At 46.1% G+C, this 14,948-nt stretch overlaps 1 protein-coding gene across 7 annotated transcripts in view; it reads right to left on the bottom strand.

Annotated features, from left to right (window-relative positions):
• Nucleotides 1-6,058: 6,058 nt before the first annotated feature.
• Nucleotides 6,059-14,948, bottom strand: part of MARCHF8 (membrane associated ring-CH-type finger 8) — a 125,268-nt gene continuing 116,378 nt past the window's right edge. For 6 of the 7 annotated variants that reach the window (XM_032312268.1, XM_032312270.1, XM_032312271.1 and 3 more), the window contains 4 exons: nt 14,036-14,875; nt 12,430-12,610; nt 10,342-10,489; nt 6,059-9,917 (listed from right to left, as the gene is read on the bottom strand). In XM_032312268.1, the coding sequence (XP_032168159.1) occupies nt 9,613-9,917; nt 10,342-10,489; nt 12,430-12,610; nt 14,036-14,875 (1,474 nt within the window). In that variant the 3' untranslated portion in view covers nt 6,059-9,612. The remainder of the gene's footprint in view (nt 9,918-10,341; nt 10,490-12,429; nt 12,611-14,035; nt 14,876-14,948) is intronic. The other variant, XM_032312274.1, reaches the window with a different exon arrangement.

Below are 14,948 nucleotides of genomic sequence, written 5' to 3'. Positions count from 1 at the left end.
GAACAGAAGACAAGAGAGCAAGGAATCAGTGAACTTGAAAACAGATCAATAGAAATGATCTAATCTGAAGCAAAAAAAGATTTTTTTTTTACATGAACATCAGAGATCTATGGGACAATATCAAAAGGTTTTACCTCCATGTCATTGGGAGTCCTAGAAGGAGAGGGGAGGTTAAAGACGATGGGGCAGAGCAAATATCTGAAGAAATAAAGGCCAAAAATCTCCCAAATTTGGTGAGAAACAAATTTATAGCTTCAAGAAGCGCAGCCAAACCTAAGCCCAAGCAGAATAAATACAAAGAAAACCATACTTCAGAGACAAAGAATGAAAGAGCTACACAGAATTCTATAACCAGCAAAAATATTTCTCAAGTATGATAACGAAATAAAGAAATTTCCAGGTACAATAAAATAAAGAGATTCTATTGCCAGCAGATCTACAAGAAATGCTCCCATGGAAACTCAGATCCTCAGGAAGGACAGGGCAGTATCAGATTGGTAAATATTTGGTAAATGTAAGAGACTTTCTCCCCTCCTCCTTCCTTTAAAATAAATATCATTATTTGAAGCAAATATTATAACACTGTCATGTGGTATTTATAATACATGTAAACACAACAGGAAGATAGCATCAAAGACAATGGGTGTTAAAAGACTATTTCAGGCACATGGTTTCTACATCTTCTATCAAGGGGTACAATATTAATTCTAAGTAGTTTGTGAAATTGTAAGTAGGTAGATTATAACCTCTAGAGCAACCACTAAAATAATATAAACAAGTATAGCTAAAAACCGAGAGGACTTAAAATGGAATTCTAAAAATCTACAGATAATTTAAAAGAAAGGAAAAAAAAAAGAGGAACAGAGAAACAAAAACACAGAGGACAAATCAAATAATAAAATGCCAGGCACAGAACCAACCATATCAGTAATTACATCAAATACTTTAAGGATTAAAAAATCCAACTAAAAGCAAAGATTATCAGGATAATTTAAAAATCAATACCCAACTACATGCAATATATAAGACACAGACTCAAATCCATAGCAGCGTCAAGCAAATATTTTAGGTTTGGTAGGCCGCATACAGTCTGCTGCACTTGTAATTGTTTTTAATTTTTTTGAGATTTTACTATTTTTTTGGCAGAGACACAGCAAGAGAGTGAAGGCATATGATTAACTAAGCCATCCAGGTGCCTCTGTTTTACAACTTTAAAAGGTTGTTTTAAAAATGCAGCAGGCGGCACCTGGGTGCCTCAGTGATTAAATGTCTGCCTTTGGCTCAAGTCATGATCCCAGGGTCCTGGCCCCACATCAGGCTCCCTGCTCATCAGGGAGTCTGCTTCTCCCTTAGCCTCTGCCTCTGCTCCTTCCCCCACTAGTGCTCACACTCTCACTCTCTCTCTTAAATAAAATCCTCTAAAAATTAAATGAATTAAATAAAATTATAAAACACAAACTCAAGAACTTTACGAAAATTTGCCATGGGCTGGATTTGGCCAGTGGATTATAGTCTGTCAGTCCTGGTATGAAAAGATAGATAAACGGGCGCCTGGGAGGCTCAGTCAGTTAAGCATCTGCCCTCAGTTCAGGTCATGATCCCAGGGTCCTGCTCAACTGGGAGCTCAATCCTTCTGCCTCTTCCCTTGCTTGTGCTCTCTCTCTCAAATAAAAAAATAAAATCTGTTCAAGATATGTCCCCAAAGGCAAAGGAAACAAAAGCAAAAATGAACTTTTGGGACTTCATCAAGATCAAAAGCTTCTGCACAGCAAAGGAAACAGTCAACAAAACAAGGAGGAAACCCAGAAAATGGGAGAAGACAGTCGCAAATGACAGTACAGACAAAAGGTTGATATCCAGGATCTATAAAGAAAAACTCAAATGCAACACACACAAAACAGATAATCATATCAAAAAATGGGCAGAAGATATGAACAGACACTTCTCCAATGAAGACATACATGGCTATCAGACACATGAAAAATATGTTCATCATCACTAGCCATCAGGGAGATTCTAATTAAAACTACATTCAGATACCACCTTATACCAGTTAGAATGGCCAAAATTAGCAAGACAGGAAACAACATGTGTTGGAGAGGATGTGGAGAAAGGGGAACCCTCTTACACTGTTGGTGGGAATGCAAGTTGGTGCAGCCTCTTTGGAAAACAGTGTGGATATTCCTCAAGAAATTAAAAATAGAGTTTCCCTATGACCCTGCAATTGCACTCCTGGGTATTTACCCCAAAGATACAGATGTAGTGAAAAGAAGGGCCATCTGTACCCCAATGTTTATGGCAGCCATGGCCATGGTCGCCAAACTGTGGAAAGAACCAAGATGCCCTTCAGCAGATGAATGGATAAGGAAGATGTGGTCCATATACACTATGGAGTATTATGCCTCCATCAGAAAGGATGAATACCCAACTTTTGTAGCAACATGGATGGAACTGGAAGAGATTATGCTGAGTGAAATAAGTCAAGCAGAGAGAGTCAATTATCATATGGTTTTACTTATTTGTGGAGCATAACAAATAGCATGGAGGACATGGGGAGATGGAGAGGAGAAGGGAGTTGAGGGAAACTGGAAGGGAGGTGAACCATGAGAGACTATGGACTCTGAAAAACAACCTGAGGGTTTTGAAGGGGTGTGGGGTGGGAGGTTGGGGGAGCCAGGTGGTGGGTATTATAGAGGGCACATATTGCATGGAGCACTGGGTGTAGTGCAAAAACAACGAATTGTTATGCTGTAAAGAAATTTTTAAAAAATTTTAAAAATATATATTTCTATAAAAAAATATAAAGAAGATTTGTGAATGTTAAGCACATGACAAGAAGCACACAAAAAGACACTCAACATCATTAGTCACTGGGAAAATGCAAATGCAAATTAAAAGTAAATTACAACTACGTATCTATGTGAACAGCTAAAATTCTTACATTTTAGGTTAGTGACTGACAACACCAAATGTTGCAAGGGTCTGAAGTAACTGGAAGCTCCCACCTTGTTGGTGGGGATGTAAAATGGTACACCTGCTTTGTGAAAATGTTTCTTTAGTTTCTTATAAAACTAAACATCTCTACCCTCCCTGAACCAGCATTTTATGCCTAGGTATTTACCCAAGAGAAATGAAAATGTGTCCACAAAAATAATCTTAACAGTTCTATTCATAATGGCCAAAAACTAGAAAGAGCTCAAGTCTCCAACCATAAGAAAATGAAGAGATTGGTATATTTATACAGTGGAATATTATTCAACACAAAACAGGAATGTGCTGATACGGGGCATAGACAAAACTCAAAAACACTGTGCTGACTTCAAGAATGCTTACACAAGGGGCACCTGGGTGGCTCAGTGGGCTAAGCCTCTGCCTTTGACTCAGGTCATGATCTCAGGGTCCTGGGATCGAGCCCCGCATCGGGCTCTCTGCTCAGCAGGGTGTCTGCTTCCCTTCTCTCTCTCCGCCTGCCTCTCTGCCTACTTGTGATCTCTCTGTCAAATAAATAAATAAAATATTCTTTAAAAAAAAAAAAAAAAGAATGCTTACACAAGAGTGTGAGCTCCATGACTTCACTAAAATTAAGCTCCAGGACAAGCTAAAACCAAAAATCAAAACTACGATTTTGCTTCGGAAGGTATGGGGACAGGGGTGGCCAGGGAAAGGGCATCGTGATTTTCAGGACTGAGATAATGTTCTGTATTTTAACACAGAACCTATGGTTTGGGGTTTCACAAGTATATACATCTGCCAGACTCATCAGATGGTACACTTAAGGTTTATACATTTCACTGTATGTAAATTTTTCCTAAGAACAAAAAGAACCATAAACACATGTTGAATTGTAGCTAACGATATACAATACAAATTGAGGTGGGGTAAAGTATACACTTCCGGTTGCAGTCCACTCTGAAAGGCACTCAAAAAGCAAGGTGATGGAAGGACAGTGTAATGAACAGATGGAAATATATGGCAAAGCTTATACAGCAAAATGCTAACTGTAGAATCTAGGGTACATGAAATCTCACTAGGCAATTACTTAAAATTTTGTCTTAAAATTTTTCGTAATAAAATGGAGAAAAAAATGAAGAGCCAGTAACATCAAACCAGAGTTAATGTTCTTTGACCAGAAAAAGCACCTATGATTTAATGTAAAACATACCCAAAAAACCCAAGAGAAATGGCCAAGCCAGAGAAATTCACTCAAGCAGACACATACAGTAAACAAAAGATGCTCAATCTCATTTATCCAAGAATGCAAAGTAAAATATCAATGATAAGAGAGAAGACAATCATTTTAGTAGCAATTTAAAATACCTCCATGATACAATGTAAGGAGAGACCAATTTTTTTAAGTGAGCCATTCTGGAGGGTGCTTTTGGAACTTAAGCACCTTTACCCTTTTCTCTCCTTCTAGGAATTTGTCTTTCAAACCACTCCCCACAGCCACACACACATGTGCGTGCACATACAAAGATAAATGTCATGGATGTGGACTTCAGCCTTGTTTCTAATATCAAAATTCAATTAAACATCCTTATCGTTGTAGTCACGTGACTGCCATAAGCAACACGCATTTCCCAGGTCTTTCAGACACGTGGAGAGTATGTGACGCCTCTACTGCCTGACTACGGCCCAGAATCCCTGCCTTCCTGGGACCCAGTGCTGGGCTCCTGCTCAAGGCCTTTCCCTGAAAAGGGTTTGTTTTATGTTCTGCCTTTTTTTTTTTTTTTTTTTTTAAAAACCCATGCTGACCACTTTGCTTGTTGCATGCCTGCCCCTCCCCTCGGAATGATTAGTCAGACATTTCATCTTTTCCAAAGGGACCAGCCACTCCTGGTCATCTAGGTAGTTCTACTACCTAGCACCAGGCTCACCCTCCTCCCACCAGCCTGACACCCCAAATGATGAGCAGTAAGTATGTCACTATGCCACTGAATGGGGCTATAAGTCTGTTAAGGTTTCTTACAAAACAGGAGGTTGGCCTGCGTGTAGTCTGCCCCCCTGGAAGTGTGCCAGGCCGTAGCCATCACCCTATCACTCTGTGGCTGTTGTTAAAGGGCAGAAAGGCCTGGGGACAGCAAGGTCAAGCCTCTGTGCAACAAGACCCCACTGGGCATCTCTTCGGCCACCCTCACCAAATTTGGTGGATCCCCAAAGCAGAGGTGGGGAGCACCCCCCACCTCACCTTTTCACCCATGATTCCTCTTTCAGCTCTACCCTCCTCACCCCTCCAAACACTAGTCAAGCACTCCCTCCCTCCCATGGGCACATACCTGTTCAGCTCCTCCGTGGTCATGTCTTCCTCCACAGGCCTCAGCAGCTCCCGAAGTCAGGCAAGGACACTTGGCAGAGTATCCTCCAGCTTAGTTCCCAAGTCTCCTGGCAGTCACTCCATTACCCTTAACTGGTGACGATTCTCTGGGCTCACCTAGAGAACAGTACGTACAGGGCAATCCTGGCCTCCATTTTCACCTTGGGCACACAGATAAAGGCAGATGCCTGCCCTCGGCACACACAGCCCTGTCAACGGTTTTCAGTCTCAAGGCAGAAGGACCTATGACACCACCATGACTCAGGGAGGCCCCATCAGAGACTGGGAGATACAGCCAGGCTGAGCTATGGCCAGAACCTCCCTGATTCTCCTATTCAGCAAGGCTCTGGCTCAGTAAGTTTTTCAACAGACAAGGGGAATTAGGCAATAATCACCTGCTCCATGGTCACATCGCCAGACACACCCTGAACTTGAATCTGGCTTCTCGCAGGGCACAGAGTCCAAGTAGAGCCTGGATGTTTGAAGCAAGCACAGCTGTGTGAGCTACTTCTGTCTTCACTCCCGTGCCCGCACACTCTCCTGAACCCAACCCCTCCCCACCAACCAACCACCAGTGTCTGGGGGAGCCATCCCCCGTGCCTAGGAAAACAGATACCTCCAGAGGTTGCATGATTTTCTTCCCCAACGTGCAAGTCAGAGGACCAGGGACAGGGGAGTGAGAACCACTGGAATGCACGCCGACGGTCCCCGCCTTCTTGCAGGAAAACACTTGCATGGCAAAAATCCCTTGTTAAAGAGATGCTTTATTGCTGCAATTAGACCCCCATGTATAACACAAACAACCCCCCTAGAGAATGATTCAAGTAATACTGAGAAACAGTGAACATACACAAAAGGATACAAAACCAGACATTCAGATAACTAGAAACTTCACAAGTTAAGAAAATCTTCCAATGTGAAGTGCCTTTTAGAAACTACACCACACATGCCAGTGTAAATTTGGTTTTTATTAACAATCAGCTTTCTATAAACATTGCCTGTAAATAGGTGAAGAGCTGCACAACTTAATTATGTCCAAAACAAAGATAAATGCTTTTACTTCCCTGTGTTCCAGTCCTTCCTTGGGCTGGAGAGGGAAGCTGCATATTTCAAATCAGATTCAAAAGGGAAAGTATTCAAAAAGTGTCTTTGCCTCGGGCTAAATGCACAGCATCACGGCTCCTGGCCCTGTGGTTCCCAGGGCCCTTCCAGCCCTGCAGCCAACCCACCGGGCAGCAGCAGCAGCCCCAGCTGTGCAGGCCCTACCTGAGGCTCTGGAACTGGCCCACTGCCTGTGGCCTGCATGTCTGCAATCAGGTGGGGCACACCAGCATGGCTGAAGAGCAGACCCATAAGACTGAAAAGAGTGGAATGAGGCAGAAAAGGAGGAGATGGAAGAGGCCTTTGATAGTTTCCAGAATTTCTTAAAATCAACTCTGGCGCAAAAACTAAGTTCCTGCTGGCAGCCAAAGTTGGAAGTCCTCAGGCCAACTTTTGAGGGAACAGAGGCCAAATCAGAGAGGGCTGACTGGCAACACCCAGGAAGCCACTTCCCTCTCCTCCTGGCCTGGCCCCCCAAGTACCAGCCTCCAGGCCCTGAGACCACCAGCTCATCCCACATTTCTGGTTCAGCCAACTGTTGTCCGCCCACCAAAGCCACGTGCAGAATAAGGGGAAACTGGGGAATAAATACCCCCCCCCAAAACTCGAAGGCAAGGTGCTACAACTAAAGGAACCCCCTGGCAGATCCGCTGCGCCCACTAGATGGCAGCAGAGCACCACCTTTCCAGAGCTTGGGCCTCCAGGGTCCATATCTGGGGGTTAGTGATTAGAGCAGAGACTGAGAATGGAGTCAGAGGTGTTCAACTAGAACCTACGAGAAAAGAGAAAGGCAAGGGAGCATGTGTGTGCCATCCCAGGCGAGGAAAGAAAGATGTGGGATGGACCGTCCCCAGGCAGAAGGCTTTTTTTTAGGACCTTGGTGGAGGTGATGAGATGGTATTAGGCCTTCCTGAAAAGAAGTGAGGGTTTCACATGAGAATTTGGTCAGGCACGGGAGCAACACAGCAGTCATGGGTTATAAAGGCACCTCTGCCATAGGGGGTGCCAGCCATGACAGGTGGGCTGCCCAGAGGCTGTCCCTACCTAAGCACACTTTCCTCTCTGCGAGAAATCTAGTGACTTTCAAGTTCAGTGCAAGGGGTTCCATCAGGGACAGGAGAAGGAATCCCACTTAAAAATCAATCCCAGTCTTCACAGGACTGCTCATCTGCTGTAAGAGGGCAGGGACAAGGGACCTTCCCTGGGAAGCTCCTAAGGGGCACAGGTAGGGCCAGCCCAGGACTCAGCTCCCCTGAGTGGAGATACTGTGTAGCTACCGGCCATCCCCAGGCTGAGAAGGGGTGTGGGTAATTGCACTTTGGGGCACAGTGAACACGGGCATGGACTGGATGCGGCCTGGGAGGCGGAGAGAGCGAGCAGGCTGACCTATTTTTCAGGGGATAACCGGAGGAAGGCCACAATGGGACAGCTCCTTAGACCAGGGTCCGTGATGCCAACAAATGAGACACAGGATGGGAAGAGACGGCAGGACAAAGCTACCCTCCCCCAGAGCTTAGTTGCACTTCAGCCTCCTCCAGGCTTTCAAAACAAACCAGAGCACTTCCTCTCTGAAAGGCAAAGGGATCGTCTTGTGTTTGCTTCATCCTCTTAGCAGGACAGCAGAGTCAGCTAAGGTTCAGGGGACTGAGGGCAGGACCCCCGGGCACCCTTCCCCTCAGAGGAGGCTTATACATGCAGAGTCGCCTGGAGAGTAAGTACCCGGGCACGCTCGTGTTACACTGCAGACCCTCCTGGCCTGTTTTCCTGGAGTTGACTCCTATTTTCCTGGTGAAGTGAAACTCATTTTTTAAAAATAGAATTTTAAGCAGACTTTTTAAAGGGACAAAGGCCATCTGATGGTAGTGATTTTGGTTTTGTCTTATGAAAATGGTACAGGAAATAATCCCTGATGACAGAACGAACTGATCACAAGAATCCTCTCTGTGCAGTCCAGTTAAGGCGATAAATGGGTAGAGGTATGGCTGGGGGCAGTGACCATGGGCCATGGCAGTTTGCTGCTCACTCCTGGCCTTCGTCCCAGAGCCAGCCCGTCTGTCTCTCTGCCTGGGCCAGCGATCCACAGAACCTCCCCCGAAGCAGAAGCCGTCCAAGGTGGCAGGCACCCAAGGAGCACCCCCTGGGGCCATGCCCCAGACCAGGGCAGTGCACACTTACTCATTCAGTGAAGCCTCACAAACTGGAGAGGTTTGTCTGGAAAGGAGTCGTTTCTAAATATTCAGTTTTGTTCTAATTACTCGCTTGCTTCCTTTCGTTTAGATCTCACAAAACCTTCTTTTTCAAAGTTGACCAAAAAGAAATGTTTGGGGAAGGCCAGTGACATAAACACTTGTCATAAAATAGGCTTGAAACCACAAGAATTAGGCTCAAATTGCCATGCGGCATCCACTAATTCCCATGAAATGTCAGGAAAAAGCCTCCGATCTGTTTGTCCTTGCTTTAGAGCCACAAGTCCCTTTTATGGACACAGAGTAGATGTCAGGTTTCTTAGAATATATAAGGCAAAGAGGGTTTTAGATCTATTATAATGTAAAAGAGATAATGAAAGGAAGGCTTCTAAATGAGACGTTCTTTTAAATGTCAATCCCACTGGGCACACATATTACAAAATAAAGATTCTCTTTTTGTAAAGTGCTGTTTGCTTAGTGAATCACTCGCCACCATGCAGAGAGCACTACAGCCCCGTCTGCTCAGGAAAACGGTCAGTGGCAGCCCTGGCAGAGGGGCTCGGCTCCCCACGCTCTTCTCAGGGAGGAGGGAAATCCTCTCATCATGGCTAGACATTCCCAAACACTCTGTGCCCGGGTAGGGACTGCTGCCAACCGGGAGAGGCCAGGCTTCGAGGCCAGGGTGCCACCCTGCTCCTGCTCTTCCCTTGGGTTTGGCATTTTATTCTCTCATTCTGCTCACGGGCCAGAACAGCCAGCAACCCATCATAGAGCATCACAGGGACCTCTCTTCCCATGCAAATGCTGGCAGAAGTGGAACCCGGCCATGCAAAGCCAACATGAGGGCTTTCCAGAAGATTCACTAAGGAGGGTTTAGAAAAAGAGAAGCCATTAAAACAGTCACCTGCCCGGTCTATGCTATTAAAGGACATAAGAAAAGGTACACAATTGGCAGTAAACAATTTCCTTCAGCTGTTCTTCGATGCCTAGGAAAACTACTCCTCCACAAAATCAGACATGAACGATTTCTGTTCCAGTGTCTTCAGGTTCTGTCCAACAAGAAGAGTTTGTGTCAGAATGACAGATTCCACGTCCATCTTTATTTTCAAAGTTGGCTTCTGCTAGCGCAGACTTTTCAAAAATATTCTTTTTGCTTGTTTCTGGACAGTTCTGAACATAGATTACTCTGTTATAAGCCTTGAGTCTCTTCCATAATTGCACGTACACTTTGCACTGAACGTACATAAAAAGAAGTCCGCCGGTAAAGCCGATGGCCACAACCACCAGTTTAGTCCAAAAGGGCCACTCTAGGATTCCTGGAAGGGGAAAAACCTGGTTAGCCTATCCACAGACCTAATTTAAGACCTGAAGTAAATAAAACACAACTTCTGACCTTCACATAACCAATGGAATCTTTACTCATCAAATCCTGCTTCATCATAAGTGGGGAGGCAGAGGGTGTCCATTCTCTTATCCTGCTGCTCTTCCAGGAGATTCTCTCTTTCTCTTCTCCCTGATTGATCTCTTCTGACTGGGTTTTTTAAGAAGTGCTCACCACAGCAAGAGAAACATCCAAAAAGGATGCTTGGTGCCTCTTAACTGATGCCCCCACTCCAGAAATCCAGATATTTGAAGCCTGACTTAAAAACCGATCTGGAACGATGCCCCAATCCTAGAACCCCTGTGTGTTATCCAGGATGTCTACGCTGCCCTCATCTTTCACCCTGAGCACATACATACCTGTTGCCTGTCCGTGTTTGATCTCCTCGGTGGTACGGTCAATGAGCACATACAAGGACCAGACCACGCAGGTGATGGCGATGACATGGAACGTCACCGAGCACATGATCTTCCTGCGCTCACTGGCCGTCATCTGCAACCTCTCCCACTGGAAAGACCACACACAGAGCATGAGGTGCAGGACCCCAATGGAAAGGGCAACAATGGGGGTGAGAGCATTGTAGATGGGTAAGATTGGCTTTCTTGCCCCTCCCCTTTCCCCAGACTTCATGAATTTTCCCAAATACCAAACGTCATTCTCCTTAAACCAACCAGGTACCAGGCACTGGTATTCTGTCGACAGCCAACTTTTCATGCAATGAAAAGAAGCTGGGATCAAGATGAGCTATGAACCACAACCAGGTATCAATCCTCCTGTCTGCTTATTCTTGCAGGCAGACAGCCCATGGCTAGCTGAAGGCCTCTATGGTTTCAATCCTGATGAAAACAGCATGTTGGCCCCCGACCCAGGTGGCACACACGAGACCTCCCTGCCTCGCTGACTGGTGTGGGCAAGGGGAGGAGGGCTGATGACACCACGACACACTAGCAGATGGGTCACACTACATCGTGAAGGTGATGGCGGGAGGCGCTCACTCTTTGGTCCTTTGCTACTTTGGCAGCAACAGCTTGAAACCGATGCTAAGAGTTCCTGGTATAAGCAGGCTCTGCCAGTCCCATCTCCTCTAGGAGCTCATTAACTTACTCCAAAGAGCCAGATTTTCTTTTTCATTTACTGCTTTCCAAATCAGAAGAAAACACATAAGGGCAGAGAAAAAGAACAAAGTGTGAACACTCTACATATCCTTGGCCAGCCCTAGTCATTGCATCTTTCCAGAGAGATCTGTGCAGGACAAGCTGAGAACAGAGTCTCATGGATTATCTACATCGGTCAAAGTGCTACAGGCCCACTTGAGAGGCCAGCGCAGAGTAGGTACCCAATAAATCACATGGTCTCCATGGGGCAAAACATTCTTCAAGTAGTTTACATCTGCCTTCTCCAACAGCGTGAATGCTTTCTGCTATGGTTTTATATAGTATCTTCTTTTGGCTTTCCTCCTAAAATCCCCCCTGCTCCCTGATCTCCTACTATTTCCTAAGATACAATTAGTCCAAGCCTTCCACACTGCCCCGCAATGCTCACACACACTGTTTTGGTGTATGCTTCTCTACACAACCGGACCTCTCTAAACTCCTTTCACTTAACTCCAAATCCTACTGATCCTTCAGAAATGGCTTTAACACCCAAACATTCTGTGACACAACCATCATTCCACCTCCCCAAGGCTCCAGCCTATAGCCCGTACTTCCTCCTCTGAATGTCTGACATGCTCTGTGCCACTTAATCTAGCCTTCACTTGGCTATGTCATGTGTTGTGATTTGACTGTGTGACTGTCCTTGAATACACATTCCAAAATCCTGAGATAAGAACAAGTCTTACTCTTCCAAATAAAACCTCACATGCTGGGCATATAAACAAACACATTAAACCATTTTCACAGGAGGCACAAGTCAAACGAGGCTCCATGGAGAGGGAGCCATGACATGGGGCACAGAGAGAGTCGCGTTGCCCATAAGGCCTGCGGTTCCTTTCTTTTCCCACCCACCCTCCCCTTACCGACTGGCAAATACTTATCACAGGTACCGAACAAGTAACTATGTGCTTTGCACAGAAGAGAGATACTAATGTCTAATAATATACAGTCCTAATCAGAGACAAGACACGAACAGTTAATACATATAAAATTAAATGCTAAGATGTCACAAAACAGTCTGTGATCAACGGCCAAATGACTGACACAGATAAGAAAGCAGTCTTAGTTTGACGGAAAAACACCTTAGGACTGAAGGGTTAGAAAGAGCTTCTTCCCAAGAGGAAGGAGCAGGAAAGAAGACCTGGAAAGGATGACGCCCGTAGCAGGAATGCACGCGCCAGCACCCACTTCCGACAGAGGAGTCCAAGGCTTCGCCCCCGCCGAGGTGCTGACTCTGCCCGGGCCCTCATTTCAGTGAGGCAAGGGCACCTCCAAAGGTGTCCTGCCATGTACCTTTCTCAGAGGCTTCAGCTTGACCTCCATGATGAACTCGTACTTGCAGAGCTCACAGCAGCGCGTGTCCGAGCTCTTGATCCACTGCTGCAGGCACGTCTGATGCACGAAGTGCAGGCTCCCCGTGCAGCGGCAGGGGGTGATCAGAGGGCTCTCGTCGTCCCCCTCACAGTGGCAGATCCTGCGGGGAGAGGAGAGCCAGGCGTTACCAGGAGACCCGCGTGCCAGAGAAGAGGACGCTCCAGGGGAGGGTTGGTCCCCTAGTGAAAACTTTCAACAACAAACATCACAGAAAGGACCACAGGTACAAAACACACAAACACGGATGTGGACAGTGACTACAAACTAGAAACTTCTAGCTTACCGCACCAATATGGGAAGTCTGGATGGCATTTGGCATCAGAGAGGGAAAAACAATATAAAAAATGACAAAGCAGTCATTTTGGGTAAGATTTAAGAACTTCACCGAAAGCCAAATTTAAGGCAACATGGAAGCATCCTTCACAACATGTTAAAACAATTAGAAGAAAAATTTCCATGTAAAATGGAACCAGCACTCTACTTTCCAAAAATACCAATGTCTTAAAAAGATGATGAATTTGTTGGCGGTAATCACAGACGTCACCTTCACACACCACACTACACGTCTCCGGCCTCCCACAGACAGTACACAGCAAAAACACAGGACCTCTCCTGGACCTAGAAACCCCATTAGAAGGTGCCATTTCTTTTTTGAAGACACAAGAATTTAAAATCATTTCTGAGGACGCGAGAATTTTAAATCATTCATGATTTCTAAGAGTGCATGCAAGAGGACATAGCACTAACCTCAAGGAACTTAAGAGACTTTTGAGACACAGAAGGGTCTGTTCCAGCTGCTGAAGAACAGGTAGGGATACCTGGCCTGACAGGAGCTGGGCCCCAGCCCTGGCCGTGCTCGCAGCTCTCTGTTTCTGTGAGAGGAGTTTCTGATCCAACTGTTAGAAATGGTAACAGCTGGCCCGGAAGGGGCGCCCAAGGAAAGGTTGGAAGAGGGAAAGCATGAGCGTGGTGACCAAAAGCAGATTCTTAAAGATTCTAGAGGCCAGACAAGGATGCGGCACACAGGAAGACAAAGGTGGGAAGTGGAAGCAGGACCCAGGCAGAGGTGGCCACATCCGAGTTAAAAAGAAGGAAGGAAGGTACTGCAGAAGGCTGGCCTCTTCCCATTCACACTGTGTTGCAATTGGAACAAAGGGTAAAAATGAGGTTGGAAGGGGCAGCCAGTGCTTAACAACTAGATCCTCGAGCTGGCAAACTGGAGATAACTATTTTCTCTCTTCCTTAAGCAAAGTCTACTTATTTTTGGTTGAGAAGAGTCAGCTTGGCCTTTAATATGTGTAGCTTCTTCCTCTTTTGTCATCTGTGAAACTATTTGGGACCCAGCTCATAAAAATTTGTCAAATCACACCAATACTCCACTCTTCTGGAGGAAGCTATCAACCCACAATCGTCTACCTACCGCCCATTACTTCATTTTCCTGAAACTTCACATATTAAAGCAAGATGAGGCCACCGAGGTATGGGGAGCAGAGCTGGCCAGAACACTGGTTCTTGGCAAACCAACCTGCAGGCATCCCCTGACGTGGACACAGGAGAGATGGGGGGGCATTTTTCAGAGGGGGGAGAAGGACAATCCAGGTCACTGTCCTTCTCCACTGAGCAGAGGGGCGCCCGCAGGACCTTGCTCTTCCATTTTGCAGATGTGCTGTCCTCAAAGACATCGTCGTCTCCCATTTCATCAGAGTAGAAGCCCGTGCTCCCTGCCAGCCCGCTAGAGGACTTGGTGGTGTGCAGGTGGGCAGCACGGCTCTCCAGCTCCTGGAACCTGTGCAGGCTGCTGGCACTCGAGCCGTGTGAGAGCGAGAACAGGTACTGGAGCAGTCGCCGGCCCCGGGACACAGCATCGCCATCCGCTTTCTCTTCCAAAAGAGGGACATGCCTGCCCCCCTTGCCAGCGTCCACCTCTGAGGCAGTTGACCGATGGGCAGAAAGGGAGGAAGCACAAGAATGTTTGGAATTGCCAAGAGGTTTGTGATGCAGTGCTCTTTTTTCCTTCTGATGGAACCTGTTAATTCTCAGACCCGGATCTGGAGGGAGGATCAATTTCCCTTCGGAGCAAGTTCTCTCCACGTAGTCAAAACTTTCCACAGTATCCTGGGCCTTCTCACCCACATCGTTCAGGGATTTTGAGAACTTTAGCGTTCTTCTGGCTTTGGTATTGTCAGCAGGCTTCAAGGCCTGGGCCCATTCGGAACCACAGGAATTTCTCTTAGACAATGTGTCTTTACAGATAACTGTCACAGTGAGCCCTTGTGTCAGAGAACTCGGGCCTGGAGGAGCTTTCAAGACAACAGCAGACTGCACGGGACTGTGGTGACAACACTCAGAACACACTGCCCTGGAACTGCATGCAGAGAACAGTGGAATAAAAGCACAGAAAGTAAAAACAATCTTAAAGGAGAACAGACAGGTGGGAA

Source organism: Mustela erminea, chromosome 14 (genome assembly GCF_009829155.1).
Source record: "Mustela erminea isolate mMusErm1 chromosome 14, mMusErm1.Pri, whole genome shotgun sequence".
Classification (NCBI taxonomy): domain Eukaryota; kingdom Metazoa; phylum Chordata; class Mammalia; order Carnivora; family Mustelidae; genus Mustela; species Mustela erminea.
The sequence above is the reverse complement of the archived record's forward strand: the minus strand, read 5'-3'. Positions and strand labels throughout refer to the sequence as shown.